Below are 26,927 nucleotides of genomic sequence, written 5' to 3' on the forward strand. Positions count from 1 at the left end.
TTACCTCCACTATTACAGAACAGATGTATCGAGACTAAATTCTGTTTTCACCGCTGTAAATTAATCTTGTATATTGTATCTCAGATTGGAGCTGGTCAAGTATTTAGGAATTGTTTACATGACAATTTTCCCTCTTGATCAATTAAAAAGCATTCCTAAATAAGACACATGATTCAACACTGATTCACATGCACCGTTAAAGAAACACTCTAACAAACACCAAAGAATCACACGGAGATTTATTACTATGAAGAGAATGCTTTATTAGTTACAACACTTCATTCAGCTAAATCCACATAGTAATCCATACAGGAAATACTTCAGAAAAAAAGTGCAAATTCTCAGTCTGTATTTATAACACACCCCGATTTCTTAAAAGAAAAGGCATTTGGAATAACAAATGGAACAAGAGTAAGTAACAGATCTAAAACACTTCTGGGTTCTAAATCGAGAGCAATGACTTTAGGTATTGTGGGTGCTATCATCTTGGAAGAATCAGCCATTGAGCATTCATTGGAAACAGCTGCTATACTCACACTGGGAATCTGAGGAGCTCGGAATGCCCAGATTTCCCCAGGCAAAAAGCACCCATCTCTTCCCTTGGGCGTCGTAAGAAGTGCTCACAAAATGTTTGTGCCTTTTAAAAGTTCTAGGTCAAAAAAAATCAAAAAAATATCCATCAGGAGTGCTGATTCAAATCCTCACTTGATCTTTTAGGATCAATAATTTTCTGAAGAATGGCAAAAATCTTCCCCCTTCTGCTGAGGCCATGTAGCTGGGCTCGGCACGGAGGACTGGGATCCTTCTGTCCCTCAGGCTGTGGAGTGACAGCAGACTCTCTACAACCCAGACTTTGCAATAGCCATCACTGCTTCTGGGCCGCACTCTGGTGTGGGGAGGAGAGAGCCCATTCACAGGCTCCAGACACCTCCCTGTAGCAGAACAACACTGAGCTTGGGGCCTTTCATGGAGAAAGGGAGACATGATTTGGCCCTTGATCTAAATGCAAAGGAATTACTCCTGTGGTAGAAGAGCAGCGTCTTGGCAAATGCCTCTGCCATTTCAGGTCAGAGACTGCCTAGATAGAGTCTCAAATACATCTCAAAGCAAGAAGCCGTAAACCCACAGGGCCCTGATCCTACAATGTGTGTGTGTGTGGAGGGGAGGCTCATCTCACTTTAACGGGGCTGGGGAGGGGGAATAGAGGTATGCCCACACACAGCCAATTTTAGGGGTAGGCCTAAACTTTACTCAGCAGGTTATTTTGTTCATTACTTAGCACTGGGGGCTTTGCCCTGCCTGAAGCTAGCAGCGACCACGCTCTTGCTTTCCATGCAGAAGTTTCAAGGAAGTTCCTAGAACTCAGGGTGCTCCATAAAACATGCCTCACCCACAGCTATAGGGAGCAAAAGCCAACACTGGTGGAGAGGCAGAGTTCAGGAATACTAAGGGGGCACTGGCTGAGAGCAGAAGAATTTCAGAGGAGGAGAGGGCATGTTCCCCCAGGTAGACACATGGCAGTTTTCTTTAAAATTTCCAATCTCTTCGGCTTTATTTTTTCCCCTTTTATTAAAAAAGAACTGAAATTGCTGGTATCCTGGCCTATGTGAGTGGAGGATAAAAGGTGCTACCTGAGCACTGCAGTACCAGGGATACAACTATTGCTGGCACCCCTGTGGGCAGGCACCCTGCGAATGGATGAATGCAAAGCTTACACCCACCCCAGAGCTGCATGTGGCCGGTAAGGGGATGTTGCTGCTGTGTGTTATCATAGACTACCCCAGACTTCAAACCAAAGTTAGCCAGCATGTAACCAACCTGCACCAACTACACTGAGGGAGGAAATGCCCTCTTCTGAAGCCACAAGGGGAAACTGGGTATCGCAGTAAATACAAATGCAGAGCAATCTCGTCGCTAATGGGTTACAAGATCAACCCAGTATAAGACTAGCTCCCCCTCAAGTCGCTTCCCTTCACTGAAGTCATCTGTCATATACACAAAGACAAAAAGCCCTGGGAGTCCATGATTGGGCTTGCATTCTAAGGGCACATCAGTGTATGCCTTCTCTTGTGGGCTTCCCTCTGCCAAAACCTCAAGTTAAATTCCTTAATTCCCGTTCAAGTCTTATTGAATCAAAACACGAGAGAGAACCCTGCAGGTGAACTGTATCAGGTTCAGCCATCAGCTGAGAAAGATTGTTTTAGTGTATTCCACTTATTCAGTCCCATTTTAATGGGAAAGCATCCTGACTGCAAAGAGGAGGAAGTAATTGTACTTCTCACTACAGTAAGAGGTTCACCTACGTTTTGCTTTAGAATATACCTGTAGTCATTCAGTGCTGCACTGCCAGGAGAGAGGGGACAGCTTTTGCTATCCACTCCTGCTGCAGCTCCAAGTCTCCTCCAGAGCTATGACAAGCAGTGATATTACCACTGAGGGAGGTGGATAACAGCTCTTGATTTCCTTTTACTAACTGAACAGCAAGCACTTCACATTCTGAAAAAGATGGTGCTTATACAAAACACAAATAGAAGAGGTGTATTATAAATAGCGTCAACTTGCCTGGCAAATTTCTTATGCTTTAAAGGATCATATCCTAGTCCCATGGAAGTTCTGCCACAGACTTGAATAGGATAAGATTAGGCCTCTGTATGCAGCAGTGCAAAAAAATAAAATGAATGAAACTATTCAAATGCTAGACACAAATAATCACTGGCTCTATCATACCTGATGAAATGCTCGACATCAACCTTTAAAAATGCATCTTATCAACAGGAAGCGCTGTAAGTCAGTAAACATCCAGACAAAAGAGAACTGGTTTGGTTTAGAATTAGTCCCCTCCCCACACACAGTTTAAATATTTCTACAATACAAACAAAACTATTAAAAACGCCCATAACTGAAACCAGACTGTGCACAAGTTCAAAGTGCTGAGGCAGTAGGTACAGCAAAAAGTTACTCAGCAGTGAGGTAACAAGATGATCATCTTTCACAGTAACAAAAGTAGGGGAGGGAATGCAGAGAAAGGAAAGAAAACAACTTCTCCAAATGGAATAGTAGGGATACTTCAAGCATTAGACACATCAATGGAAAACAATGGTAGCAGCAGATTTAACACCAGTAATTATTATACTATTAGAATACAGTCAGTCATTCTGGTGCCCCACTTGCCCATCTTCCAAAAGCACTTCATCCATGATGTACTGCTTAAGAACTAAGGGCCTAATCATCAGTTTAAGAAAACCACTGATACTCAGCTCTGCCAGATTCATCCAGTCTCATAAGCATTTTAAAACTTGCATCTTGTACGTGTTCAATGGCCCGGTGCACATGTTAAGATTTACCTAATACTGGATGAGATTCAGACTAGGGATGTAAATAACGTGTAAAAAAAAGTAACCGTGTAACCTATTAAAATTCTATTGGTTAAATGTTTAACCAGGGAACTAGGGATGCAGAGGGTGCTATAGCAACCCCATGTTTTATGTGGGGTCCCGGCTGCCGCTGGTGCCCAGCATTTGGGTGTGTGGGGTGGCAGCCAGGACCCCAGGCATGCAGGGCAGCAGCAGAGTTTAATTGTTAACTGAAACCGATAAGCATCAAGCTTATTGGTTATCCACTTAAACTTTTGCATCCCTAATTCAGACCAGGAAAGCAGATCTCAAAGCCTTACATAATTCTATGTGCTACACCACACCCAAAGCTGACCTATCCACATACACAACTTCATACACCTTTAATGTTTAGCTTTGTTCAAACCACGCACACAAAAAATTAATTGTTCTCTTCTGAATTTAAAAAAAAAAAAAAGATTCAAAACCCCAAGGACTTGATCCTGCTGCCAATGTAATTAATGGCAATGCGTCCACTCACTTTAGTGAGACCAGAATCAGGTCTGAAGTTTAACTTCCATCAGAAAAAAAAAAAAAATACAAAGTCCAAGCAGCAACTTAAAAAGACTTGCCCCACATATCTTTGGATACCTTCCAATTCTGTGCAATATTGTGAAAGCAGTAAAGCTTCATTGCTTTCACCCATTTCTTCCTCCCCCCAACTATTGTGCTCACAAATATACAATAATCAAGGGAAAGAACGCTTTTTGGCATAAGAGAAATTTCACTCAATTGTGTGGACAACTTGGAAATATCACTTAAAATAAAAAAATAAACAAACATTGCTTGAAAATAAGAATCTGTGCAACAACTTCCTACAGTACATGTACATTCATATATAACTAAAATATGTATTTATGGTCATAGTGCAAAGCCTCTGTCAGCATAACATATCCAATATCTGCACAGAAACAGAAAACATATCCTTTATATCTGCCTAGCTGAGATATGTACAGCATTGTTCTGCACTGTCCTACAGAACCTAGCTATAAGGGTATAATAGAGGACAAATTCAAAGGTTTAACAATAGTGGCAAACAATGGTTTAAACAAGTGCCTCTTGGGATTTATGAACCCAGCTAACCACTGATTTAGAGCTGATCGATCAAAAAAGATATTACTAGAGTCCTATAACCATGTTTGGGCATTAGACACCATACTATGTAGTTATGTGTTCAATTGTTCCACTTAGTCTATTTTAGTACCATAGTGGCTAGATGTCCAGAGCATCAGAGTTTTATTTTAGAGATTTCTATCACCAGTTTAGAAAGACAAAGTGACAAGCATTAGTCTGCACCCCAGGGACATGAGCATCCAGAGGAGGCAGAACAGGGAAGCAGTATGCTTTTTAAAATGCACTTTTCCCAGACCAGGTGCTCACAGCAACCTTCCGAAGACTTTCCACATTTAGAAAACCAGGTTCCAGTCAAAGCAGAGTAAGGGACTAGTTAGGAATTATATAATCAGGAATAATAGCTAAACATTTACACAAACAGATAATTAAAGTGAGTTTAGAGGAAGGACCAAATATTTGCAGGCAGGCAATATCAGGAGCTAATTTGTAGATGCAACTGTAAGTGAAGAAAAGTGAGAGTAAAGGGGTGAATACACAGATCTCATGTTTCACCTCCATTAGCTTCCTCTCTCATAGGTGAGCAGAAAACATGGACACTGTAATTTCACGATGTTAGAGAAATATTAACTGGATTTTCACATAGTCCTCCCAAAACTGCATTCACAAGGCATCTATATTTTAGAACAGCCTGCTTTTAGATAACATAGAATGAGATCCAGAATATTTTGCGAGAGTTTTATAAAATGAAAGAAAGCTAACTGATTAAACTATGCTCAATGGGCCTCTGGTGGTTAGAATCACTAATTTAAACAAGACACAGATTATTTCCCCTGATTAGGACATACTGGAAAGGCGCCGTTTGATCAGTCAAAAACCAAGCTGTGAATCAAATTGCATGGAGTTGCCACTATTGTTTCACCGTTAAGTAAACATCAGTATTTTAAGATACACAGGAAAAAATACAATGCACCAAGAGCCTCTCTAATACTAGGACATTTAAATGGCTGAAAACCATATACTATAACAACCTGTCTAGTTTAGACAGTTTAAATACTAAACTATTTTAACATACTTGTAAATTAAGACCTGTAACAGTAAATGATACCTACACACTCCACAGCAATGAAGAAGCTGGCTCATTTTGTCAGTCTTATGTGATTGCTAATTCCCTTCAAATACACTTATAACTAACAGAACTTTTTGAATTCAAGTCTTTTCAAATCAAAAGGTGCTAGGTATTAATTCATTCACCATGAAACTCGGTGACTTACGCTACAGCAGAGTTTAGCAGTCTTAACCCTCTGGAGTGCTACATTTTGAACTACAGGAGTTGACTTCATTATGCTAATATACACGTGTCTTTTAGTCAAAAGAACATGAAACTGTAGATATTAACTCCCCTAAATCAATTTGCCAGCCATAGCTTTTTGCTGGAAAACTGACAAAAAGATGCTGCCTCTTTATTGGTTTTAAGAATTTAGCCAGTTAGGTAACTGACACACACACGTACACACAATTAATGCTAAATGGAGTTCTGATCTTGGTTCCTTTGTTCCACATGATACAGCACAAGGAGAGTCACTTCTACAACAAACTGTTGGAAGAGATCTACATGGAACGCCAGATCAGTCCATTCTTACTGGGCTCCAAAAAATTCTCAATCAAAGCTTCAATGACTTTCTGTAGTAGTTCTTCCAGAAAGGTTTTGTCACTAGAGGGAGAAATCAAATGTTAGAGTAATATCAAGTGATCTATCCCAAAAAAGGCAGCTTTAACAAACTGAGTTTGATTAGATTTCAAAAAGATCAAAAGTGCCTTAGAAGTCTTCTTGCCATTCAGCTAATTGTAATGTTCCTACTCCTGAGCTTCCAGACTTAGAGTCAATCTGTTTACTTTACAAAAAAGAGGACTGAGAGGTGACCTTGATTACAGTACACAAGTACCTTCCTGGGCAGAAAATATTGTGTGCTAAAGGGCTCTTTAATCTAGAAAGGAAAGGCATAATAAGAACTAATGGCTGGAAGCTGAAGCCAGAGAAATTCAAAATGGGCACAAATCTGAAACACTGAGAGGTATTAACCATTGGAACAAACTACCAGGGAAGTGGTGAATTCTCAGTGTCTTGGAGTCTTCAAATCAAGAAGGCCTTCTGGAAGATATGCTTTAGTTAGTCCAACAAGTTACTGAGCTCAACATAGTGAAATTTAAGGGCCCACGATAACAAATGGTCAGAATAGATGATGTAATGATCCCCTTCTGGCCTTAACTCCTATGAAATCTAATTAATGAAAGCAGCAAGGGAAGAAAATCAAGACCAAATCCATTAAAAAGAACAGCATGTCTCTCCTGCTACTCCCTGTTGTACAGTATATTTCCACTGGACACAAGAGGAACTGACTCATTCAATCGGATATTAGTTTCTGTCCTGTTTAGATCAGTTTTGGCCATTCTGACCGTGCCCAGGAACCCAAAAGAGACTGGTTGCTCTTTAACCCTTGAAAACTTAAAATATAAATTAACACTGAAACAGAAGAGCACATCCAGTGTAGCATAATACTCAGTTCCTGATAGAGACCAAAGAATACATTCACCTAGCTGAGCAGTGCTATTACATCAGGGGAGAAAGGGCCTTTCTGATCAGCAGCTGCTGATCATCTTATGCTCTAGAGCAGAAGGGCTTGATAGTCTTTCTAATTTCTATCCTGGAAAGTAAATGCCGATATTCTTCCTATCCATTTCAATCTCTAATCCTTTATAGAAAATTTAGTGGGTAGTGTGGCCACCCTAAACCCCTTCCAAGAGCAATAAACACAATGACATAAATGGTATGTGGTGGTATAAAATGGTTCTCCCCAAAAAAGGCACTTAGGACACTAAAAAAAAGGGAGGGAGGCTTGTCTGTTTTTTAAAAGAAGTGGGAAGGGGTGAACCAGATTGGCTATCAGAGGGAGGAGAGTTTCATATGCGCAACTTACTGAAGATTTCATCGCCAGATAACGTGAGGTGCAATAGTGTGATCCCTAAAAGGCAGGTGGGTGGGTGTCTACTACAGTTCATGGATCTCTCCGAATGAGCAGAGCTTGACTAGGAGTCAAAGAAAAGCCTTTGCTCCAGGATGAAAATTTTGGGTGGGGGGAAGGGGTTTTGCAGCAGCAGATAACTGAAATTCAACTCTTGTCCATTTTATCCATTGCTAACACAGTGCTAGCATTAAGCCTCATGAGCTGATCCATGCATGCCAGTGGCTGGGGAGGCAGCTTAACAGCCCAAAACCCTCAACACCTGTCCATCAAGTCACGTGCATTACACCCAGCAAGGAGGGTGGGGAAGCTTTTGTCTTTGGAGAACGCGTCTTTCCTAATGCCTATTCACTTACAGGCCTGTGGAAATATTTTGGAAGAGATGGGTGCAGCTCCAATACTCACTATGCAAAAGGATTGGCCGGTCAAGCAAAAGGAATAAAGATTGTACAGAAAAAACAGAGATTCAGCAAACCAAGTGTTGACACAACGTGGAAAGCGGAAACCCTCACCTCTGCTCAGGCCGAGCACACATCTCTGCATAGTACTTGATCTTTGGCTCAGTTCCACTTGTCCGGAGGGTGGCAACACACCCATTTTGAAAGGTGAAGGTGATCATTTGACTGTTTTTACTCATAGGCAACACCTAATGGAACATCATCAATCATCATCATTTTAATCTGTACAAACAACATGCATCTCCCCTCCCTGCTATACTAAGTATTATGCACTGCATACAAACTGACACATTGTGAACAAGTGATCAATATGAAAATTAGTTTCTGATGACCTAGTGCTGTCTACATGGGGACTTAAGCCAATTTAACAACACTGCTCCGGAGTGTGGATTTTTCACATGCCTCTGACTGATGTAGTTAAACCAATCTAATTTTCTAATATAGACCAGGTCTTAATTATCCAGATGTAAAACTATTTTAATTAAATTGTGGCTGTGGTAGTGGAAATTAAAAAAAAAATTAGTGAATAATTCCATTGTTTAAATAATATTAAAAAGATTTTATCCACTGATGGTATCCTTTAAATCAAAGGTGTTTAAATTACCTTGAAGCTAATGAGCTTTTCTGTAACTTAAATGAGTTTCCTTTAATCAGCATCTTGAAGAAAAACATGGTTGTAAATCTCTGCGTTTCATTTACAGCTATTTGCTTTTAAAAGTTTGATAGGGAACATACCTAAAAAACTTCACAGGATGGACGCTTGTTCATATCTCACCAAACATGGTTCAGTTACATTATAATGAAATCAGTACTTATGTGGAAAGGGCATTGGACAGACTTTAATTAATGTGATAGATTTAAATTGTCTGCATCACTGTATTTTCAAGAAAACATACAATATATAAGAATTCTTCCATGGACGTAGCTACCGCCTCGCGGGGAGGTGGATTACTTCCACTGATGGAAGAATCCCTCCTGTCAACATAGGTAGTATCTACAACAGAAGTGGGCAAACTACAGCCCGCGGGACCATCCTGCCTGGCCCCTGAGCTCCAGCCATGGAGGCTAACCCCCAGCCCTTCCCCCGCAGTCATGCCGCCACACAGGCGGTGCTCTGGATGGCGCAGCTGTGCACTCCCACCGAGCAGAGTGGCAGCAGTCTAGCTCTGGGCGGCGCGGCAGCCAGACATGCAACTCTGCATGGCATGGTAAGTGGGCCAGGGACGGAGGGTTGTATAAGGAGCGTGGGATTCCAGGGGGAAGTCAGGGGACAGGGAGCGGTTGGGGGGGGCGGCAGTCAGGGGATGGGGAACGGGGTGGGGGGCTTGGATAGGTATGGAGCCCTGTCAGGAGGTGGGGGTGTGGATGGGGTTGGGACTGTCAGGGCACAGGGGGCAGTTGGTTGGGATGGAGGTTCTGTGGGGGTGGGGGGCAGTCAGGGGATGGGGAACGATGGAGTCGGAAGTTCTGAGGGGGGGCAGTCAGGGGGCTGGAAGTGGAAGTGGGAGGAGGCTGGAAGTAGGAGGGGACCAGGCTGTTTGGGGAGGCACAGCCTTCCCTACTCAGCCCTCCATACAGTTTTGCAACCCCAATGTGGCCCTTGAGCTAAAAAGGTTTGCCCACCCCTGGTCTACACTGAAGTGCTACAGCCATGTCACAGCGATTTAAGTGTAGACAAGCCCTACGTTTATATCCCAAATACTGGATGTTTGGCATCATCTGTATCATAAAATCAACTTAATGTATTCATGCACAGGCTCGGAAAACACCTTGTCAAAGGATTAAAATGTTAGTCACTAGACTAAATTTTTTCCTCAAAGTATCACGTAACTCACCGATTTCTTATTAAGCTGGCTGCTATCATAGCCAGTGGTAACATCCCGTACGTGTAATATACCATAAGCGCCACAAGACTTTGGATAAGATTTTGGGGAATCAAAATTCCGAAGCTTTTCGAATACTCTTTTGATAGTAGGAGGTTCATAGCACAAGAAATAGGAGGTCTTTGAAATGTGATATCCATACCTACAAGGAAAATTATTATTTTAATTACAAGAGTCACAGTCTTCTGCACACTTTAAGTCTAGAGTGATCAGCTATTCAGAACAGTGACCATGATTCTCCATATTCATGAGGATGCACACAGTATTATGCAGACAATGGATCTTTCGAGCAGATTTCACTACATTTTTTGAAAACCAAGTTTACTTTAGAATATTTCGAGACCTTCGGATTTTAAAAGATAGCCTAGACCAGTGGTCTCCAAAGTGGAGTGCGCGCAAGAGGATCCTTGGGGGTGTGCGGCAGGAGGAGCGATTTTTTTTTTTTTGGCCGTACTTTGGCAATTCAGGTGGGAGTCCAAGCGGCCTTTTTTGCACTTTGGCAAAAATGGTAGAGCCAGTGCGGCAGGGAGTGCGTGCTCAAAAATTTTTTTACTGATAGGGGTATGTGATCAAAGAAGTTTGGAGACCACTGGCCTAGACAATGTAAAATGATGCACGATGGTCTCAGCCTGTTTGCAGGCCCAAAGTCACTGAACTTCACCAATTCACTCTAAAGTGAGGGTCGGTAATGAAGGACAACCTTTCATAGTCACAGAAATGGACTGAATCCAGTTGAGAGAAGAACTTGAAATTCATGCTACTAAAAATATAGGATCCCTGTTTGCAGCCTGAAAAATTGTGCCTGGAGAAGAGACCTGATCCAGCATCTACCTCCATGTTGCTATTCCTGTTCTGGATCCATAAGCCTTCTCTATTCCTTGGGACCCCAAGCCTCCACACACTCCTCTAACTGCTCCTTTCTAGACCCACAGAAGCCTAATTCTTGCCACATCACTCCTTCCTTACCTTTACTACATGCTCCTCCATTTTTCCCACTGTGCCTTAGGAAAGGCACTGCAAATTTCCTACCTCTGTGGGTTGCCCCTTGCCAGTATTCTCCAAACCTGCTCTGCATTGAGTTAGTCCTGCCACAATCTACACGTGACAGAGTGAACTCAGTTCAGCAGCAGTCAGAACAGTGGCCAGAAGCAGCACTGTGATGGGAGATATTTAAAAAACAGAGGCTAATTCACAGGCCATAGCAAAGACAGCAACTTGATTTTCAAATTAAACAGGTGACTACCACTTCCTTTTTAGAAGCTAAGATCTCTAGGGACCAATGTGTTTATATAGCACTTAACATAACAGAGTCTCAAGCAGTATTGGGTATACGGGAAAAGTAAGATACATCTGAAAACTTGTAGTGAACCAAATATTGATACAAACCCAGAATTTCAGATCTTGAAACAAAAACGCATCAGTTTCCCTGAGATTTAACTGCAAATCCAAGGTTTTAAATTATTCCTTTAAGTGGCTACTGTATGTGATAAACCTTAGCTCGCCACAGGGTACAGCCTAACTAATCCAAATCAAGCTGTTTCAATCTAACTAACACACACGTCAAATAAAGAGGTATTTTCTTAGTACCCTCCAGAGTATTTTTACATCTTTAAACCCTGACAGGATTGGAAATTATGGAACAAAATGGAGATGGAGGGGATACACAAGGAGGAAAGAACCAAACAACAAAGCAAGACAGATGCTAGACTGGAATCCCAAGGGCAAAACGACAATGAGGTAAAACAAGGACAAACTTAGAAAAAATCACAGTGAAGGAGAACCAAAAGCTATTAAAGTGAAATGAGCAGAAGCTATGCCTGCAGCAAGAGACTGTCAAAGATGGAAGGCAGCAATGACGGTCCTGTGGTCCGCATGGAATAAAGAGGCATAAGTCAAGTTAGTTTACACTCCAAGCAGTTTACAAGGAGATATGCAGAATGCTACTAAAATACAGAAGGGAGGATAACCAACACATAATCTAACAGTGGGAGAAGAAATCTTTTTTTTTTTTTAAACAGGACAGACCCAGGGCAAACTTCTATTCTTACACAATCTTTTAAGATGCCAATTCAGAGCTGACTAGGCTTCCTCTATTCTTAAGGACTATCCTCTAACGTGACCTGTATGCAATTCTGTATCTACCTCTAGGACAGGAAGTGTTGAAGTGAGCCAGAGAGGTTTTAAACTGATTCCAGCAAATCAAGGCATTTTATGTCTAATGCTTTTCACTAAAACCATCCTTCAGTAAGGTTAAAGGAACTCACTCTGTAAAGACTAATCAGATCTAATTACAAGTAGTTAACTTTTTTAAAAAAAATAAAAAAAGTGCGTGTCCCCAAAATACTTATTTTCAGATGCAGAGCTCATTGTTAATTTTAAAAACCTTGTGATTTTCTGGAAATCATGAATATACTCTAAATATGCCATTGTATTTAGTTTCTCCACACCTCTTGATTCTGCTTGGACTTCTATACTTCATTTGCCCTCCCTCCTTAAACACAATATGAAAAGAACCTCAATAAGAGGTCAGAACTTCTCTTGCAAGATGTTTAAACAAGCAAAACTTAGTAGGTAGAAGTGTATAATTTAACTCATTTAATAGTAGATTGACTAAGATGACAATTAACTAAAAAACACAAAGACTTTCTGATATTTATTCTAGCAGCCAAGTTTTTAATATCCTCCCCTCTTCCCCACTCTAATCACCATGTTATCTGTATCAAACACAGTTGACAGGCATCGTATTTCTCTGAACAATACGCACACATTTAATGTAATTAATCCAGTTTACATTTATATGGTATTAATGTTTTATTTTGACTTATTTTATACAGAAGAAAATGTGTCCTATTAGCAAGTGACAGATACTGTTCTGATTTTGATAGCGATTAGGAAATTATGTTTGATGACACAAAGCTCAGAAAAAAATCAAAGGAAAGTAGAGCATGTTAAAAAACAGAACTTACATTTCATATATTTCAGTTAGTTGCTGTGCCAATGTTAGGTTCTTGGTTTCCAGATAAGATGCCATTTCAGCTATAACCACAGCTGCACTCACGCCATCCTTATCCAACACTGATGTGCCACACATGAAACCTGACAATCACAAGACTAGTGTTCAGAGCAGTTCTCTCCATAGATTTCCATTTGTTTTACTCAGGTGAAGTGTTAAACTTCAGATGCCCTTTTTGCACACAAGACTGAACACTCTATCTATGCATATGCTACACCCATCTACCCAGTATGCTAGCCAGCCTAAGAGTTATGGGGGTGGGAAGATGTATGGAACAACCTTTTGGTTTCAGGTAAACAGAAGCCTATAGCCTTACCATGCTATGCTACAATCCCCCTCAGATCTCGCACAGTAAGCAGGGTTAGTTTAAGCAAGTAAACTTGTGTGCTGCGGGGAGTGTTGCCAGTGATTTTGTAAGCAGAACTAGTCCCACAAGTCAATCATGAATCAATGCCCCACAGTGCTGCCAGATGTGTAATCTTTTGGAGGACATCTAAAATCAAGGTCTTGACTCTTTCCAGTTGTTAAAGATCCCTCTACATATTATGTAAGAATCAGGGTTGTTCAATCCAATTTGGATAATTGCCATTTGCTTCCTCCACTTTCACTTTTAATTGGATCTACCTCCTGTGCTAAACTGATATGTTACTATGTGCTGCTAATCAATTGCATGTTCCATCTAAGAGGTGAATGAATTTCCACAGCAGAAGTGTACCCTATATAGTCCTTATCTACCTCTGAGGGTTGTCAACAGGCTTTGTTTGTGAAGTGCTCAGAGAGCCTCAGATGAAAAGTACTCTAGAAGAACTGCCAACTATAAAGGTATTATAAGTTACCTAACAGAAAATTAACAGCGTTGTACAGATGTTATAGCTGTGTTGGCCCCAGGATATTAGAGAGAAAAGATGAAAGAGAAGCATTCGAGTTACACAGACTCTTCTTCAGGTCCGACTCCATGTAGCTTCTCTCTTTCATCAACAGAAGATTGTCCAATAAAATATATCATCTCACCCACCTTGTCTCTCTAGTATTTCCATGAAGATTAGGTCCATCAATGGCTATTAGCCAGGATTGACAGGGATAGTGTCCCAACCTTTGTTTGCCAGAAGCTGGGAATGGGTGACAGGGGATGGATCACTTCATGATTACCTGTTCTGTTCATTCCCTCTGGGGTATCTGTCAGAAGACAGGAGTACTGGGCTAGATGCAGCGGCGGCTCTAGGCATTTTGCCGTCCCAAGCACTGCAGGCAGGCTGCCTTCAGCGGCTTGCCTGCGGGAGGTCCCCAGTGCCGCGGATTCAGCGGCACGCCTGCAGGAGGCCAGCCAAAGCCGTGGGACCAGCGGACCCTCCACAGGCATGCCACCGAAGGCAACCTGCCTGCCGCCCTGGCGGCAACCGGCAGAGCGCCCCCCCTTGTGGCTTGCTGCCCCAGGCACGCGCTTGGTGTGTTGGTGCCTGGAACCGCCCTGGCTAGATGGACCTTTGGTCTGACCCAGTATGGCCATTCTTATGTTTTAAAAAGTGCTTTACAAACATCTGTTACTCTGCAGTATGCTATTCACTGGAACCTTAGATAAGATAGAAACAGTTTTTGGAAGGACCACTCGCTTCATCTTATTTGAAAATACCAGGCATTAATCAAACACTAAACGATTATTCTGTAGAAAAAAAATAAAGCCACCTCCCCACCTGATTACCACAAGCAGGCTACTTCATAACTGTACTCTGTTGGAATTCTTGCACCTTGCTATGAAGCATTTGGTACTAGCCACTGTTGGAGACAGGATATTAGAACAGGAATCATATTAATGATCCCTGTATGCTCATGATGTACAAAGTAAAGTGGACCCTGCAGTGGAAACAGGAACTTAACACAAGGATGCACCGGTCTGGAGCTTTAGTTGAGCTGGCAGTTAGTTATGTACTGTTGGTACAGTTAGTTCTGGGAGGATACATCAACTGTCAGACACTACAAATTTCTAAAGTCCTCTCAAAGGACTGTGTTAAGTGAGAGTATCTGAACATATCTGGCAAGTAGATGAATTTACTTTTCAGAAAAGTGATCAAAAATAGAGTTAAGTGGTTTGGTAAGCAAAAAGTAAAAAAGAAAGTAAAAATTCAACATCCATTACAGAGAATATTATCAAATGAACTGAAGACTGGACATTAGCTCAATCTGGTCCATCAGGATTAGGTATGGATGCTACAGATCTTCTGATTGTCTTGTTAGAAGTTTAAACAGTGCCACAGTCCTCCACTGTGACTTAACCAGTATCATCCACACAACATTTGATATGACAGAGACTGCCATTCTGTTAACTAATGTTGACAACATGCAGTTCAACAAAATGCAAAGAGGAAAACTAAAGAGAAACAGATCCTACAAGATTCCTTGTCACAACCAAGGTATATTAGCACACAATATATTGTTTACTAGCATTCCACATGAAGATATTTTAGAATATATTATTGTACATACCAATAGACTCTTCAAATGCAAAAAGAACTTCTTTCCCATTGTCTAGGAGATCTTTTACTCTGCTTCCAATCCATTTAAAACCAGGCAGTGTTTCCTGAAAAATGAAAAGGCCACCTGTAAAAGCTACTTGTTTCAATACAACATTATCATGGAACAAGAGGAACATTTGCTGCTTTCACATAAAAATAACACCTTCCTTATTCACTTCTCCATACCATTCATTATTTTATAGACCTTTAGCATCCCTGCACCCTTAGTCATTGCTTTTATAAGATGAACAGTCCCAGTCTTTTCCAATTCTAATATCTTTTTTGAGATGGGGTGACCACAACTGCATGCAATATTCAAGGTGTGGATGTACCATGGATTTGTAAAGAGGCAATATGTTATTTTCTCTCTTATTATCTATCCCTTTCCTAATGATTCCCATCACTGTTTGCTTTTTTTGACTCCTGCTACACATTAAGTGGATGTTTTCAGAGTACTATGCACAATGACTCCTAGATCTCTTTCTTGAGTGGTAACAACTAATCCAGACCCCAACATTTTGTATGTATAGTTGGGATTATGTTTTCCAATGTGCATTACATTGCATTTATCAACTTTGAATTTCATCTGTCATTTTATCACCTAGTCACCCATTTTAGTGAGGTTACTTCGTAACCCTTAGCAGTCAGCTTTGGATTTAATTTTCTTAAATAATTTTGTATATTCTGCAAGCTTTGCCAACTCACTCTTTACTCCTTTTTTCAGCTCATAATTATGAATACCATATATATTGGATAATAAGCCAGTTTGTTCATAAGCCGACCCTCCCCCCTCCCCCAAGATGCATAAGTAAAAATGGAAAAAATGTTATAACCCGTTCATAAGTCGACCCTATAATTCAGGGGTCCCAAACTTTGGCTCCTGGGCCATCAGGATAAGCCGCTGGTGGGCTGAGATGGCTTGTTTACCTCGAGTGTCCACAGGCACAGAGGTAAACCTAAGTAAACAGTGTCCCAGCGTGCCAGCTGCTTACCCTGACAGGCCAGGACAGCAACTGGTGGGGACTTTTTTTTTTTTTTTGGGGGGGGGGCAGGGAGAAGAAGCTGAGAGTCAGGGGAGTAACCGCTGTGACCACCCCCCACATGACCCCACCCTAGCCCAGGACCCCCACACTTTCCCCATCCCATCCCTTCCCACCTTATCTGGGGAGGGCCAGGGGAGGATGTCTCTGACCTGACTGGAGCTGCTCCAGCAGGCTGGGCAGCACGGCCACAGTATGTTCCAGTGGGCTGGGCTGGGCTGGGCGGCATGGCTGCAGCGTGCTCCGGCACCTGGGCGGCGTGGCCACAGCCTGCTCTGGGGGCGGGACCGAGCAGCACAGCTGCAGCCTGCCAGCCCCAGAGCTGCAGCTGCTTCGGAGGCTGGAGGGGGATAGCAGTGTGACCAGAAGCGGAGACACTCTGGCCCCGCCTCTTCCCTTCTGGCTCTGCTGGCTGTGCTGTATCTCCTTGGTCTCTCTGTTAGGGGGAGGGGCTGTGTCCCACCTCTCCCTCTCTATACCCGTTCATAAGCCAACCCCCGTCTCTGGCGCTTCCCATTTTTACTAAAAATATTCGGCTTATGAATGCGTATATACGGTATATTGACTGGCACTGGTCCCAATATAGATCATTGAGGGACCCTGCTGTTTACCTCTCTTCCCTGTGAAATGACCATTTATTCCCACCTACCCCTTCCTATCTTTTAACCAGTTACTGATCCATGAGAAGACTTTCCCTTTTATCCCAGGGCTGCCTACTTTGCTTAAGAGCCTTGGTGAAGGACCCTGTCAAACATCTTCTGAAAGTCTAAATACACTATATCCACTGAATCACCCTTGTCCATGTTTGTTGACCCCTTCAAAGAATTTTAATAGATTGGTGAGGCATGATTTCCCTTTACAAAAGCTGTGCTGACTCTTCTAACATATCTGACACAAGTGAATACAATAACTCTGTTCTTTATTACAGTTTAAAGAAATCTGCCTAGTATGGAACTTAGGCTTATTGGCTTGTAATTGTCAGGATCATCTCTGAAGCTTTTTTTTTTTAAAATTCAGTGTTACATTACCTATCCTTCCATCATCTGGAACAGAGGCTGATTTAAGTAATAGGTTACATATCAGTTAGTAGTTCTGCAATTTCATATCTGAGTTCCTTCAGAACTCTTGGGTAAGCCATCTGGTCCTGGTGACTGTTTAATTTACAAATTTGTTCCAAAACCTACGCTACAGACAGCTCAATCTGGAACAGTTCCTCAGACTTATCACCTAAGAAGAATGGCTGAGGTGTGGGAATCTCCCTCATATCTTTGGCCTTAACTGCAGATGCAAATAATTAATTTAGCTTCTCCGCAACAGCCTTATTTTCATTGAGTGCTCCTTTACCACCTCCATCAACCAATGGCCCCACTGACTGGCAAGATTCCTGCTGTACTTCAAGTTTTTGCTGTTTGTTTTTGTCCTTAGCTAGTTGCTCTTTAAATTCTTTCTTGGCCTGCCTTATTATACTTTTACACTTGATTTGCCAGTGTTTATGCTCCTTTCTAAAACTAAGACTAAGATCAATAAGAGATCCCAATTCAAGCTGTTATGTCAATTAACCACATTTAAACCCAGCAAAATCTGTTTAGACTCAGCAAATAAAGAGGCCAACACACTCAGTTTAGACTACTAATCTAAGGCACAGTGTTTCAGAATTCACTACTGCATACATAAACAAACACAAAAATAAATATTTGTAACAGCCCCCCCAAAAAAGATTTAGCTCTTATGAGGAGCCTGGTGGGACAGGAGCTGGCAAACATGCACAGTAGAAAGCTAAAGTCTTTATACTTCTGTTAGATCTCTTAAAAAGGAGATTAACAGAAGGACCAGTGATAATGATATAGTAGCAGTCCTGGGCGAGAGAAATATTACTCTCTACCTACAAAAAGTGAAAATTCTGTATCATGACTGATATTTAAGGATTAAATTTCAAACCAGATTAGTTTTTTTAAACTCTTGAAAGAAATTATAAAGACTGGTCATATACATTTCCTAGAATCAATATTTTCCAGCTCAAAAAACAGTATTTAGTAACAGACTCCAGAATTTTCACTAGAGGGCAACAACACTTAAGCTGATTAATAGCACAATAGTAGAATTGTTTTATATATATTTTTAGGGGTTTTTTTTTGCTCTTCATTGTTTGGAAAAATTGATAGAAAAAAACCTTCCAGGGTTTTCATATGGTCTCAACTGATAACTGTATTAAACAAGACCTGAATCTTATTTAGTATATTATGTCAAACATGGTTTTTATGTGCTTGTATCACCTGCTGATATTCACAGAGCTCTAGGAATCTGAGCAAGATCCATTGTTAGTGTAGGATCTACAAGAAAAAGTTCCCTCCACAGCACCCCCACATTTTTTTATTTAGTCCTTGAGGAAGTGACACAAAATAAAAGGTATTTACAGTGTAGAAGATTTCTGATCAAGTTATGACAATTTTTAACTAAAATCTAGTTCAAAAATCTCACGTGCCAAATTAAAATACAAGTACTATTCAAGTCAAGTAGGTTTCATGTCATAGATCTAAGGAAGCAACAGTTTTTGCAGTATGCACTCTGGAAATGCTACAGCTTCTCTCCTTCACCCGACACAACCAAAAGGGATTCCCCTCCTCAAGGCAAAGCTTTGAGTTTAGACCCATTTTAGGACACTGGACCTAAAAAATTAACCTTGCAATTCTTTAAGGCTAGGGGGTACCACACTGCCTCACAAGACCACTTCCCAGCTCTTCACAGACAGACATTACAGTCTGCATATTCTGCAACATGGATTAGCAGGCACAGCACATGCTAATCTGCAAGGTAGACAAATGAGATCTAATGGGTAAACTGGCAGTGACAAAAGAAACATTGAGTAAAAATCCTCCACCAACAGTAGCAAAGAGTAATTTGTGTCTGAATTTTTCTGGAGGTGGGGGTAATGAGGTGACACAAAAACCTGTGGCAATCAGTTATGATAGCAATGGCTGTTATATTCTTCCTGAATATAACGTCTGGGGATAACAACACACACAAGCCACTCTTACTTCAAAGTGAAATCCTTCTTTAAGTGCAATCGCCTTCAGAATTTTGGAGGAGACTGTGGTTGCTAACATGTAAACGTTCTTCACATCAGCTTCTTTGGAACTGTTCGCCTTCCAGCTCCTGAACATCCACCATCCAAACAAAGCGGCCAGCTCATTGCCGGTGAACACTTTCCAACGACCACTGCAAACGGAATGGAAACAACATCAAACAGTTCCTTCAAGTTTCTCAGGAGCATGCATTAAGATTCAAAGACTGTACAACATAATTCTGCAACCAGTGGAACAGTGAACAATTGAATAGGTCATTCTACCCTGAAAAGCAGCTCCATGAACAGCACACTAACAGGGCTCTGTTACCCTGTCTCAGTGTTTCCAGACCAAATTTGCTGTTTACAAGTAAAAAAGTGTTGTCTCTGTTACCAGCCCTTCAAGCAAGATAAATGAACCAGAAAGAACCTATCACCAATAATAAAGTATCGGCAATTCACATTCCACCCTTAATTACACCTGTGCAATCCCTTTGTCTACAATAGGGTTTCACAAGTGAAGGGGTGCCCAGGATTTGGCCCCGCTGTTGGAACAAAGTTAACAATTCTGTTGAGAATTCAAGCATATTGAATAGCATCCATCTCACTCTCCCGTAGCTGTATTGATTCAGCATGGCATGCAGGAGTCAAAAGGTAGTAAAAGTATATGGCCATCAAAGGTGCTATGCTTACAATCACTTTTCATGACAGATCTCTAGTGAAAGGATTTAATTAATCTTCCATAAAATGCATCACAGATATAAATGTAAGAAAAAAGATGAAGACTAAAAAAATCTCAATATGATCAAATGTCATGTTGTTAGGGATGGTGGAATAACGTGGCAAATCTAAGTGACAATCAACATCAGAGGATGGAGCCGTTAATTCCCCTTCCCTCTCTTCTCTCAAAGGCAAGGTTAAAAAGAAAGGTCTCATTTCTTACTTCTCTTGTAGTTCTGCCACCGCCAATCTGTCTGCATCAGGATCAGTGGCCACCACCACCCTAGCACTTTCTTTCTCTGCAAGCCTCAGAGACAACTCCTGAAAAAGGTGATTGAGCCATTATATGCAGATAGTCAAATTCATTTGTAGTCCTCAAGTGTATTAACTCTGCTGAAATTCCACACACCCAGGTCTCTAACTTTATTACATTAACATTTCAAAACAAGTGGAAACCCAACTGAAAAACAAAGTGAAAGAACTAAAGAAATAAATACCAGCACAGATTCTCCTTCTTCAGGATTTGGACATTTAACGGTAGAAAAATCTGGATCTGGATCCTTTTGTTCTGGTACTGGAATGGGAGGCTTAAAGCCAAATGCTTTAAAAGCCAACTGGACATAGTCATGTCCAACGCCATGGAAAGATGTATGGATGAATTTCAAGTTGGTCTTTGTGTTCAGTTCCCTGAAAAAGAAAAAGCAGCCTTCAATTAACATTATAGGTTATTTCTCAAAATGCTGCGACATGGTGAAATGCCAAGACAATGTGACTGAAGTTTACAATAAAGCTGCCTTTCTGCAGATGTCTACTGTGTCTTCAAAGATAGTGTGAAAAAGGAAAGTTTCAACTGTAGGCATTCAATAAAGATTGCTGGCTCGATTCTTCCTCACTCTGGAAACTTGGATCTTTACTCTACCTCTGTTGCTTGGAAGTTCCTAAAAATGAGACCTTTACTTCCCTCTGCATCAGACTCATGCTCTTTATCGGAAAGAGTGATCAGCCTGCTGTGCATGGCAAAACCAGAAGGCAAGGGCTAAATCACCTAGTTTAAGGTAATGAAATCACCTACATATGGGGCATAGAAACGTATCACAGAAAAGATGTATAAAATCCCCTAATTTAGTCCATCCTTTACCCCCATTCCAAGTTGATTGCATATAGTACTTTTCCAACCCTTATTTTTAAAGTTTGACCTACATTTGTCATGCTGGTCTGTCATAAACAGATAAGTAAGAGTTAATAGAACAGAAGTACTTCAGATCTCTTTTGCTTGTAAAGGGTTAACAAAATCAGTGAGCCTGGCTGTCACTTGACCAGAGAACCAATCAGGGGACAGAATACTTTCAAATCTTGAGGGAGGGAAGTTTTGTGTGTGCTGTTAGTGTTTGGTGGTTGTTCTCTCTGGGTTCTGAGAGGGACCAGACGTGCAACCAGGTCTCTCCCCGATACAGGCTCTTATGTGCTCAGAATAGTGAGTACTAGGTAGATAAAGCGAGTTAGGCTTATGTTTGTTTTCTTTATTTGCAAAAGAAGGAGTTCAAATTTGTATTTTGCTGAAAGGATTTTAATTTGTACTTGTATACTTAGGCTGGGAGGGTACTCCCAGTGTCTATAGCTGAAAGACCCTGTAACATATTCCATCTTAAATTTACAAAGATAATTTTTTACTGTTTTTTCTTTCTTTAATTAAAAGCTTTTCTTGTTTAAGAACCTGATTGTTTTTTTATTCTAGTGAGACCCCAGGGGACTGGGTCTGGATCCACCAGGGAATTGGTGGGGAGAAAGGAGGGAAGGGGGAGAGAAAGGTTAATTTCTCTCTGTGTTAGGATTACTTTTTCTCTCAGGGAGAGTCTGGGAGGGGTAGAGAGAAGGAGGGGGGAAGGTGGATTTTCCTCTCTGTTTTAAGATTCAAGGAGTTTGAATCACAGTGATCTTCCAGGGTAACCCAGGGAGGGGAAGCCTGGGAGAGGCAACGGTGAGGGAAAGGGTTTACTTTCCTTGTGTTAAGATCCAGAGGGACTGGGTCTTGGGGGTCCCCGGGCAAGGTTTTGGGGGGACCAGAGTGTACCAGGCACTGGAATTCCTGGTTGGTGGCAGCGCTATAAGTACTAAGCTGGTAATTGAGCTTAGAGGAATTCATGTTGGTACCCCATCTTTTGGACACGAAGGTTCAGAGTGAGGAATTATACCATGACATGGTCAGAAACCATTACATTTTGACAAGTTTGTGAAGTGAACCCTACATTAGAGTGTGGGAGTTATGTTATATTCTTCTCATTACAGCACCTGTGATAGCAGATCTTTTTCAGGTCTTCCATATAGATTTTAGAAATTTCCTCCAGAGGATCTCGTGTAAGAGGACTGGTGTCTACTAGATTCTCATTCCAGGAACCATTCCATGGTTCAACACATTCTTCTATACATTTCAGGATCTCTTTGTCATGGGGAGATGTGATCTGAGCTCCATTTTCCCAATACACCTGACATAAAAAAAACTGACACTTAGAACTGCATGTTATATGGATGAGACTGACCCTTTATAAAGCCACATGATCTTATGGTTACATAAGGTCCTATAGTAAGCAAGAAACTTGTAGCAAAGAACAGTATCAGACTGGTTTAGCTCTCCGGAACCTTTTTTGGGATCACTCAGGTCAAAGTTTTAAGTATCTAACTTTAGATATGTAAAGTCATAATTAGGTGACCTGATTTCAGAGTTGTTGAGCACCCAGCCCCCTCACTACAATCAGACTATGAATGCCTAAAGTCAGGTACCCATGTTTTAAAATATTAACCTCAAAAGTCCTACATGAAGAAAACCAACCACCACTTATAAAATCCTACTTCCTTTAAAAAAACCAACCTCTCCAACTCCCTGCCCCATTTTTAGATTAAAAATGAATGGGATCAAGATAGACAAGCAACATGCAAGATGTGATGCTTTGTTCCATAACTGCATCCAGTTGAAGGGTCACACAGTCATCCAAGCAAGTCAAATCCTCAAAAATTGCTGACACAAGTAGCTGCTCTTTGTACCACACATGTGAATGCAGTGGGAGCATAAAACACAAAGCAACTGGGAAATCCAAGGACAAGGAGCTTGTGTGATGAGATAGATACAATACAGGTCTACTTCTTCCGGAAAAAAAGCAAATCAAGGACTTCACATGGACAGCAGCACTGAGGCCAACACCTCAATGCTGACTTCAAAATAAGAGTTGAATTGCTCCATGCAACTCCTGCTCGCTATCTTGTGTATTAAGTTTTTCAAAGGTTAAATGCATGTTTTTAAATGTACAGTCAAGTTAAAATCCTCACATGTTGGGCAGGCTTCCATAAAGAATTACAAAAAGAGGAAATACAGCATGTGTTGTTTAAGCAATATAGACTCATAGACTCTAGGACTGGAAGGGACCTCGAGAGGTCATCGAGTCCAGTCCCCTGCCCTCATGGCAGGACCAAATACTGTCTAGACCATCCCTAATAGACATTTATCTAACCTACTCTTAAATATCTCCAGAGATGGAGATTCCACAACTTCCCTAGGCAATCTATTCCAGTGTTTAGCTACCCTGACAGTTAGGAACTTTTTCCTAATGTCCAGCCTAAATCTCCCTTGCTGCAGTTTAAGCCCATTGCTTCTTGTTCTATCATTGGAGGCTAAGGTGAACAAGTTTTCTCCCTCCTCTTGATGACACCCTTTTAGATACCTGAAAACTGCTATCATGTCCCCTCTCAGTCTTCTCTTTTCCAAACTAAACAAACCCAATTCCTTCACCCTTCCTTCATAGGTCATGTTCTCAAGACCTTTAATCATTCTTGTTGCTCTTCTCTGGACCCTCTCCAATTTCTCCACATCTTTCTTGAAATGCGGTGCCCAGAACTGGACACAATACTCCAGTTGAGGCCTAACCAGCGCAGAGCAAAGCGGAAGAATGACTTCTCGTGTCTTGTTTACAACACACCTGTTAATGCATCCCAGAATCATGTTTGCTTTTTTTGCAACAGTATCACACTGTTGACTCATATTAAGCTTGTTGTCTACTATGACCCCTAGATCTCTTTCTGCCATACTCCTTCCTAGACAGTCTCTTCCCATTCTGTATGTGTGAAACTGATTGTTCCTTCCTAGGTGGAGCACTTTGCATTTATCTTTATTGAACTTCATCCTGTTTACCTCAGACCATTTCTCCAATTTGTCCAGATCATTTTGAATTTTGACCCTGTCCTCCAAAGCAGTTGCAATCCCTCCCAGTTTGGTATCGTCCGCAAACTTAATAAGCGTACTTTCTATGCCAACATCTAAATCGTTGATGAAGATATTGAACAGAACCGGTCCCAAAACAGACCCCTGCGGAACCCCACTTGTTATACCTTTCCAGCAGGATTGGGAGCCATTAACAACTACTCTCTGAGTACGGTTATCCAGCCAGTTATGCACCCACCTTATAGTAGCCCTATCTAAATTGTACTTTCCTAGTTTATCTATAAGAATATCATGCGAGACCGTATCAAATGCCTTATTAAAGTCTAGGTATATCACATCCACCGCTTCTCCCTTATCCACAAGGCTCATTATCCTATCAAAGAACACTATCAGATTAGTTTGACACGATTTGTTCTTTACAAATCCATGATGGCTATTCCCTATCACCTTACCACCTTCCAAGTGTTTGCAGATGATTTCTTGATTACCTGCTCCATTATCTTCCCTGGCACAGAAGTTAAACTAACTGGTCTGTAGTTTCCTGGGTTGTTTTTATTTCCCTTTTTATAGATGGGCACTATATTTGCCCCCTTCCAGTCTTCTGGAATCTCCCCCGTCTCCCATGATTTCCCAAAGATATAGCTAGAGGCTCAGATACCTCTTCTATTAACTCCTTGAGTATTCTAGGATGCATTTCATCAGGCCCTGGTGACTTGCAGGCATCTAACTTTTCTAAGTGATTTTTTACTTGCTCTTTTTTTATTTTATCTTCTAAACCTACCCTCTTCCCGTAAGCATTCACTATACTAGACATTCCTTCAGACTTCTCAGTGAAGACCGAAACAAAGAAGTCATTAAGCATCTCTGCCATTTCCAAGTCTCCCGTTACTCTTTCCCCCTCCTCATTGAGCAGTGGGCCTACCCTGTCCTTAGTCTTCCCCTCTTGCTTCTAATGTATTGATAAAAAGTCTTCTTGTTTCCCTTTATTCCCATAGCTAGTTTGAGTTCATTCTGTGCCTTTGCTTTTCTAATCTTGCCTCTGCATTCCTGTGTTATTTGCCTATATTCATCCTTCGTGATCTGACCTAGTTTCCATTTTTTATATGACGCCTTTTTATTTTGTAGGTCACGCAAGATCTCAAGGGTAAGCCAAGGTGGTCTTTTGCCACATTTTCTATCTTTCCTAACCATCGGAATAACTTGCTTTTGGGCCCTTATTAGTGTCCCTTTGAAAAACTGCCAACTTTCCTCAGTTGTTTTTCCCCTCAGTCTTAATTCCCATGGGACCTTACCTATCAGCTCTCTGAGCTTACCAAAATCCGCCTTCCTGAAATCCATTGTCTCTATTCTGCTGTACTCCCTTCTACCCTTCCTTAGAATTGCAAATTCTATGATTTCATGATCACTTTCACCCAAGCTTCCTTCTACTTTCAAATTCTCAACAAGTTCCTCCCTATTTGTTAAAATCAAGTCTAGAACAGCTTTCCTCCTAGTAGCTTTTTCAACTTTCTGAAATAAAAAGTTGTCTGCTATGCAGTCCAGGAACTTACTGGATAGTCTGTGCCCCGCGATGTTATTTTCCCAACATATATCTGGATAGTTGAAGTCCCTCATCACCACCAAATCTTGGGCTTTGGATGATTTCGTTAGTTGTTTGTTAGGCTGATTACATTGCTCCAAATTAACCAAAAGATGGAAGTGACAAATGGAGCCACCATTTAAACAGAACAGACTCTCAAAGTAACTCCAGTATACAAGGTATTTTTAAGTAAGTCCTCATGGTACTGATTTTTTATGGCTACGTTCTAGACAAATTTCTCTAAGAAAGGTTGGGCTCAGTTCTAACCTCATTTTCAGACTACCAGTTTGGGGAAGAAAGGTTCTGTCCTTCAGACGTTACTTCAGTTCCTTGATTAGTCTACGTGTAATGAATGGCATAGGAACAGAGTTGCAAACTTCCCCCTCATTTGTATTCAAGACCTATAGTGGACTTGAAATGGAAACTTCCTTGCTTCTGTTTTCAGAAAACTAGGGGTATAATTCAGAAGCCAATAAAATAGAGCAAACAATTTTGTGAAATTATTTTTCCTTCTAATGGGTATAGATAGAAAAACTCCAGAAGAAGCCATATAATTTTGACTAATAGATTAGATAGATGCTTACAAAGTGCCAGTTGCTGTAGCATCTAAGTGTTTCTCAAATGCAGCTACCAGGGCCTTTTCTTGCAGCCTGGGCTGTGAGGCGGGCACAAAGCAGTGGCCCTTGTCCCAGGGCCACCAGCAGCAGTTGGGCCCTGCCCCCCTCCAGAGACACAAACACTGGAGGTGCAGGCAGCTGGTGAATTCCCCACTTTCCTGGCGGTAGAGGAGGCAGGCTTCGGCCACGGGCTTCAGGCACCCTCTGTGCACTGGCAGGCTCTGGCCCCAGGCTAACCACCTTGCCATCGTCCCTGGGCCCCACTGCCTCCCTGCCCACCTCCCTATCCAGGGCTCAATTTGTCCCAGGACTTGCCGGGGCTGAGTAAGTCTGCTGTGAAAAGTGGTATT

General features: G+C 41.4%; 1 protein-coding gene across 3 annotated transcripts in view; it reads right to left on the minus strand.

Moving 5' to 3' along the window:
• Nucleotides 1-243: 243 nt before the first annotated feature.
• PGM2L1 (phosphoglucomutase 2 like 1) overlaps nt 244-26,927 on the minus strand; it is a 92,245-nt gene continuing 65,561 nt past the window's right edge. For all 3 annotated transcript variants that reach the window (XM_030556724.1, XM_030556732.1, XM_030556740.1), the window contains 9 exons: nt 22,461-22,654; nt 20,669-20,858; nt 20,395-20,492; nt 19,426-19,606; nt 15,322-15,415; nt 12,794-12,923; nt 9,780-9,969; nt 7,999-8,132; nt 244-6,177 (listed from right to left, as the gene is read on the minus strand). In XM_030556724.1, the coding sequence (XP_030412584.1) occupies nt 6,075-6,177; nt 7,999-8,132; nt 9,780-9,969; nt 12,794-12,923; nt 15,322-15,415; nt 19,426-19,606; nt 20,395-20,492; nt 20,669-20,858; nt 22,461-22,654 (1,314 nt within the window). In that variant the 3' untranslated portion in view covers nt 244-6,074. The remainder of the gene's footprint in view (nt 6,178-7,998; nt 8,133-9,779; nt 9,970-12,793; nt 12,924-15,321; nt 15,416-19,425; nt 19,607-20,394; nt 20,493-20,668; nt 20,859-22,460; nt 22,655-26,927) is intronic.

The sequence above is a fragment of the Gopherus evgoodei genome, chromosome 1, assembly GCF_007399415.2.
Source record: "Gopherus evgoodei ecotype Sinaloan lineage chromosome 1, rGopEvg1_v1.p, whole genome shotgun sequence".
NCBI classification, from domain to species: Eukaryota; Metazoa; Chordata; order Testudines; family Testudinidae; genus Gopherus; species Gopherus evgoodei.